Source organism: Mercurialis annua, linkage group LG4 (genome assembly GCF_937616625.2).
Source record: "Mercurialis annua linkage group LG4, ddMerAnnu1.2, whole genome shotgun sequence".
In the NCBI taxonomy this organism is placed as follows: domain Eukaryota; kingdom Viridiplantae; phylum Streptophyta; class Magnoliopsida; order Malpighiales; family Euphorbiaceae; genus Mercurialis; species Mercurialis annua.
This window is the reverse complement of record NC_065573.1, coordinates 19,869,021-19,875,841: the sequence shown is the minus strand read 5'-3', so window position 1 is coordinate 19,875,841 and position 6,821 is coordinate 19,869,021. Positions and strand designations below refer to the sequence as shown.

The following is a 6,821-nucleotide window of genomic DNA, read 5'->3' as shown; positions in this document are numbered from 1 at the left end:
CTCTCTCTCTCTTGCAAAAAAACATTTTACATGAGACCCACAAACACACAGTATGGGTCCCACTTCTTACCAAATAATCAGAGCCTAAAAGCCAAAAACCCTGTAATAACCCACAGGCCACACCACCACCCCTGTTCCTCTGAGTTCACCTAGGGTTTTCAAATCCCAAATCTTATGATTTTCTCATCAATGCATACCCATCTCAGGTACTTTTCATCCCTTTTTTATTTGGGTTTTTGTTTATTTTGATTTTGATCTTTGTTGTGAGTTGGGTTCTTTTAGACTTGTTCTTCATTCTGATTCTTTCTTAAAGGAGTGGCTTAAAGTTGGTAGTTTTGAAATTCTATTTGCATTTCTCTTTATGCTTTTGCTTTTTTGAAATTTGGTTTTGCTTTTTGTTAAGAGTTTGTTTTTCTTTTCATTATTTTTGATTCCCTGCCTCAATGATTCAATTTTTCAGATTTTGATAACCATCTGCCCTACCACCACCGCTTTAGTTTTTGAAATTTAGCTTCGTTGATTGATTTATAAGCTGGTAAAATAATGCTCCTTTAGATTCAAGTTTTGATCTTTTGCATTGTTTATGTTTGTTATACATGTTTTGATTTTGCTTGAAGAAGAAGAAGAATAGTGTAATAATGATAAGGATTTTGTTTTGAAGTTTCTGGTGATTGTTTCAGGGCTTTGATAATGGATTTCGGAGCGGGTGAAAGGAGCGTAAGGTATTTATATCAAAGGGAAGTCTAGATAGCTGAGTGAAGCTTTGTTTTCAGATCTTCCAAGAGTCTTAAATCTCAAGATTTTCTTTTGGGTATATTAGTGTAAGCTTAAAAGGTGGTATATTTAGGTTTATGGAAGTCGTTCATTGAGTAAGTTTTGAATAATTTGAGGCGGGTTTTGAGTAGTTGAATTTGATGGGGTCGTATTCGCGCACTTGTGAAATTGTTGAAGCAAGGGAAGATGTGAATTCAGCTGATCATTCTAAAAGAGCTTTTCAGTCTCATTCTGGGCTACGTGCGGGTGGCAGTGATCGGGAACCGTCTGTGCTTAAACTAGGATATAGAGATTTCCTTGAAGATGATATCAATCAACTTTTCGAGGCTATCAGTCTTAAAAATTCCTCTAAGGGTTTGAGGCATTCAAATCAAGCAAGCACAAGCTCAAGCTCGAGCCCTTTAAGGAAAAATGCTATGAAAAGACCAATAACCGTAGGTGTGCCTCAGTCCCCTAGGATCGGGGGTGCTGAGCAAGTGTCTCTAAAGCAAGCATTAAGGGACCTTTGCATTTCTAGAGCATCAGAAATGGCTGCTATGAAACGGTTGTCAAAGCCGATTGACTCTCCAAGAATCTCAGAAGCTGGTAGGATAAAGAGTTTGTACAATTCAGTTGTAGTTGACACTAGTAGATCTGGGCATCCTGTAGAGGAGGGCAAAGAGACTTTTGTAGAAATATCTCTGGTGCCGGAAGAAACCAAATCAGATTCTTCTGAGAAGGGGCCTTATCAACTTCAGATGTCTCAAAATTCATCAAATCAGAGTTCTCATTCTTCTTCTCCATCCCATGTGCTAAAATCTCCAGATGAAAGTGCTCATTCTTCTTCCCGATTTTCTGTTCCATCAACTGGTTCGGGTTCTGCATTGGTGCAGGATGAGATTGCTTTTGCATCCAGAAAGATTGGACCTGAACCAGGCCAAAGTAATCTTGATTCTCTTAGATCTGCTGTCCCAAAGACACGAAGTGGTAATGGGACCACATTGATGCAAAATGAGCTTGGATATGCAACACGCAAAGTAGGAAGTCAAGAAATAAAGTCACCTCTCCAAAGTGCTCAGTCTTCTCCAAGATTTGCTACTCCATTTTCAAGAACTGGCACTGGGACCGCTCAGGTCCAAGAAAAAGTCATATCCGCTTCGGAACAAGTTGGCTCTCAAGGATCAACAGCTGAAGTGACACGGAAAGAGACTTCTATGGCTGCATCAAATATGTCTTGTTCGGAGTCGGTTAATAATATGCCTGATGAAGATGCAATGGTTGTGACTTCAAAAAAAGTAGCAAGAAAACTATCAGCACCAAGATCAGGTCGGAAAGGTAGATTATTGTCGCCTCCTTCTTCCTCAATTAATATAAGCAGAGTAAGTAAATTTACAAGAAATGGCCCACGTATAGCAAAGCCTGTAGTAAAGAACAAGGGCTCTGTCAAGAAGAAGATAAAGCAGGGTACAGACACTGCTTCTGATTTTCCCAGTAAAGGTAATACCGGCTTAGCTTCTGGTACAGGTCAGTTGGTTTGCCAGAATTGTCAATGTGCTTTAAGGACTGCGACCGAAGATTCAAATCAAGATGAATCTGTCAGTTTTAATGTCAAAGTTGGCTCGAATAATGTAGACACTGGCTCTAGCAAACACGATTTTAATTCAAGCAACTCTAACAGAATCGCATCCAATGTGAATACTCAGAAGAACCCAAAATCAAGAGAGAAAGGGGAATTTTCCCAAAGCTCAAAGAGTAGCCTTGGTGAGTATAGCACTAGTACTAGCAACAGTGATGAGAGCAACGTGAGTAGGCCTAGTTGTTGCAATAGACCCCACATGTCCAAGGATATCAGATGGGAAGCTATTCGCCATGTGAAGATGCAGGATAAAGTCTTAAGTTTGAGACACTTCAACATCTTAAAAAAGCTTGGTTGCGGAGATATAGGGACTGTTTATCTTGCCGAGCTAATCAGTTCAAATTGCTTGTTTGCCATCAAGGTCATGGACAATGATTTTTTGGCCAGAAGAAAGAAGATGCCGAGGGCCCAAACAGAAAGAGAGATACTGAGAATGTTAGACCATCCATTTCTCCCCACACTTTATTCCCAATTCACATCAGATAATTTGTCATGCTTAGTTATGGAGTATTGTCCGGGTGGCGATCTTCATGTCCTTAGGCAGAAGCAGCTTGGCGGGAGTTTCTCTGAACCAGCTGCAAGGTAATATACTTTTGTAAAAGTATCACTACTTTTGATGTTCTGATTCATAGGTTTTGATGGCACTTCTCAATTCTCATGCATATTGATTATTATTCATGCATTTTGAATACTGAAGCTGATCAATTATAGCTAATATTTTCTTGACTGAAACAATGGTTGTTGTACAATGCACAGCAGTACAAGTATGTCATGTACTTCTATTAGCCTGCTTCCAACCTTTGACTGTTATACTATATTTGTACACCACCTCTATTTAGTGTTGACACTCATCCCAGAAGATTTTATTTTACTTATTTATCTGCAATCCAAATTCCATCTCATTCTCTGTCTATTATCTTTCTAGTTATGAGTCTTATACACTTGTCACCGAGAATATGTATTTTCTTGCTGTCTGCTGTTGCAAATTTTTCCGAAAGAGATCTAAATTTGATTTCAGAAATCACCATCCTTGAGCTGCCACTTTATTCTCTCTCTCGTCACTCTAGGGCCATTTTGCTTGTCAGTTAAGTTGAGAATTCATGTTAGTTTTGGCCTTTGTTACATTATGTGTTTAAAATCCGACTTCTGTTAATGAAAAATGTAATTTCTGTTTTTTGTTCTATATCTGTTTGAATAATTGTGAATATTTCACCTGTGTACTTGATCTACATTTTTATTTCCATTGACTGGACTCAGATTAGGAAACCTGTCATGATAACAAACTAGATAATATTTTCATACAGCCATTGTATCATGTCATATCCTGTTACTTATCTCAATGTGTTTAACGTGTAGGTTCTACGTTGCGGAAGTCCTCCTTGCTTTAGAGTACTTGCACATGCTCGGTGTTATCTACCGGGATCTAAAACCAGAGAACATCCTTGTTCGAGAAGATGGCCACATTATGCTCACGGACTTTGACCTGTCACTGAGATGTAATGTAAGTCCAACTCTCCTGAAATCAACTGATGCCAATCCTGTGAAGATTTCTGGTCCATGCACTGAATCTAGCTGCATCGAGCCTTTCTGCATTGAGCCAGTCCCATGCTTCAGTCCTAGGTTCTTACCCTCCACCGCAAAAGCAAGGAAGTTAAAAGCTGAAATGGCTGCCCAAGTGAAGTCATTGCCACAGCTTGTGGCTGAGCCTTCTGATGCGCGATCGAACTCCTTTGTTGGGACCCATGAATACTTGGCCCCCGAAATCATCAAGGGGAAGGGCCATGGAGCAGCAGTTGATTGGTGGACATTTGGTATATTTCTTTATGAGCTTTTATATGGCAGAACACCATTTAAAGGTTCTTGCAACGAAGAAACACTCGACAATGTTATCTCACAGAACCTGAGGTTTCCCGACACTCCACTTGTTAGTTTTCAAGCTAGGGATCTTATTTGGGGCTTGCTGTCAAAAGATCCCGAGAATCGATTGGGAACCGAGAAAGGCGCTGCCGAGATCAAGCAGCATCCTTTCTTTGAAGGTTTAAATTGGGCACTAATTAGATGTGCCATTCCGCCAGAAATTCCAGAGTATTATGAATTTGGGGTTCCGTACGAGTCATCACACGAAACGAGCAGCAAGTACTTGCAGTGTGAAGCTACAGAAGAACACCTTGAGTTTGAGTTGTTCTAATTGTGGTCTCTCTCCTTTCTTGTTGCAACTGTAATGGCGCTTATGTTGTAAATTTGATTGAGAATATCACGGTAAAGCTGTAATGCTGTTGCCCAGCTGCTGAACAGAGCAGTTGGCAATGATGATGGTCTGTTGGTCTATATATAAAACATTGCCTCATAAGACCAGATTTTGTAACATGGAATCATTCATTTAGCAACTCTCTCTCGTTGACATGCCTTCTTTTAGGATCAATACTCATATCACAGAATTAAGATAAATAATCGATTTTTATAATGGATCAATAATGACTGTTATGTTTTCAGTTTGACTAAAAGATTAACTAAAACGATAATGAGGTACTTATAAATTTAAGGATAATATTAATTAATATTTATAAATTAAATTAATTAGTAATTGATTGTACACTATAAAAATTCCACATCGCAAGGAAAAAAAAGTATACACAATTGTCTATAAAAACGAACAAAGGATCAATTCACCCCTTTAATTTGGCACGAAATATCAAAAAAATTATTTTGGACGGTTTTGAATCAAACAAACCTGTAATTTGGCAAAATCGAACAAATCGCACTCTCCTTCAGAGAATGTAACACACTTTCTGGTTTTGAAGGACAAAAAGTTGAAAATGGTGCTTAATATTTTTTTCATCTTCTAAATTAATGCTTAAATATTTTTAATTTTCAACTCTTCTCTTACATTTTAAAACTTAAAAAATCAAATTGTTTTTTAAATAAAAATTAAAAGACTTATTGACTTCTATACATTCCGCATCCACCGGACCCACCGCCACCGCCACCAACCGCCGGAGGAGGAGCAGAAACTCGTCCTTTGGGAAGGAGGAGATCTGCTCCTTCTCAGGCGAGAAGGAGCGGAGCATATCTGTTCTGCTCCTTCTCGGGAGCACCGCTAATATAAATTGAATATTTAGTGAAAATTGATTATGTGGAGTCGAAGTAGGCCACGTCATTCATACATCAAAATACACCGTTTTAAGAATTTAATTTTTATGTAATCATTTTTTATCAAATATTTAACCGGTGTATCGATTTAAAAAGAAACAATAGTTTATATATGTTTATCAATTTTTATAAAATATGATTAAATTGTAAAATAAAAGCTTGTGAATTTATATATAAATAGCTCTATAAATGAATCTATTTTGACTTAAAAATCAATTTTTCCATTTTAATTTCAAGTTGAAATAAGCATTTAAGTTGCAATTTAATTTTATCATTTGTTTATTTTAAATATATGTAGTTTTTTTATCATAAATATAATTAGTTTTCAAAAAACAAAATATGAAATAATTTTAGAGGAAATTACACCATTTACCAAAAAAATAAAAATAATTACAAAACTACATGTTGACTTTTTTCATTTACAAAAATCTTAAAAATATTTACAAAAGTATCAAAAAATTAAAAAAAAAAATCAAACATACGGTGTATACTGTCAGTATAATGTCAGTATACTAATAAACTAATATTATATCAACATTATACCAACATTATACTAAAATTATACCAACATTATACATACTGAGATTTTATTAATATTAAATAAAAATTTACCAAAATTACATCAAATCGTATCCTAAAAATTAAATTAATAATATACCAAAATTATACCAACAGTATACCAAGAGTATACACATCAAAATATACTAAAATTTTTATTATTACACCAACATTACACCACATCGTATACTAAAAATTAAACTAATAATATACTAAAATTATACCAACAATATACAAATTCTCTAGTTCATTACCAATTATAATGAAAAATACATATAAAAAAATTATACATGTTATCAACTAGAAAATATATATAAAATTTTATAATCGATACACCGAAAATATACTGAAATTATACCAATAATAAACCAGATACTATTTTTAAATTATCTGATTTATAGTTTTAATATTCCGAAATTATACCATAATTATACCGACATTATACATATCGTACTTTTGTAAATAATTTTCATTTTTTGGTAGTTTTGTAATTAATTTTAAATCAATCGTATTTTTGTAAAAAAAGTTTACAGGTACTTTCATAAATATTTTTAAAATTTAAAATACTTTTGTCATCGTCCCATAATTTTATGAATTATGTATGCTCTTACTTGTACTCCTAATACTATAAAATAGGAATTTCACATAATTATCACGTCATTTTGTTTTTGGTTTTTGTTTTTTGTTTTTTGTTTTTTTGAAGAGGGCGTCTTTTAAACGACAG

The 6,821-nt window shown here is 35.2% G+C and overlaps 1 protein-coding gene across 3 annotated transcripts; it reads left to right on the top strand.

The window, feature by feature from the left end:
• LOC126677652 (serine/threonine-protein kinase D6PKL1-like) lies at positions 1-4,790 on the top strand. Of its 3 annotated transcripts, XM_050372379.2 has the most exons (4): positions 1-206; positions 461-535; positions 681-2,971; positions 3,746-4,790. In XM_050372379.2, the coding sequence occupies exons 3-4, from the start codon at positions 915-917 to the stop codon at positions 4,575-4,577; spliced, it is 2,889 nt and encodes a 962-aa protein (XP_050228336.1). In that variant the 5' UTR covers positions 1-206; positions 461-535; positions 681-914; the 3' UTR covers positions 4,578-4,790. The 3 variants fall into 3 exon arrangements, with proteins under 3 accessions (XP_050228336.1, XP_050228333.1, XP_050228334.1); XM_050372376.2 differs by lacking the exon at positions 461-535; XM_050372377.2 differs by lacking the exon at positions 461-535 and having other exon boundaries at positions 662-2,971.
• Positions 4,791-6,821: the final 2,031 nt, after the last annotated feature.

What these genes read in the sequence shown, in the direction of transcription:
- LOC126677652 (XM_050372376.2), top strand. Translation starts at nt 915, where the DNA reads ATGGGGTCGTATTCGCGCACTTGTGAAATTGTTGAAGCAAGGGAAGAT. An exon ending in TTCTCTGAACCAGCTGCAAG is followed by an intron (nt 2,972 to 3,745) that starts GTAATATACTTT and finishes TTTAACGTGTAG; the next exon opens with GTTCTACGTTGCGGAAGTCC.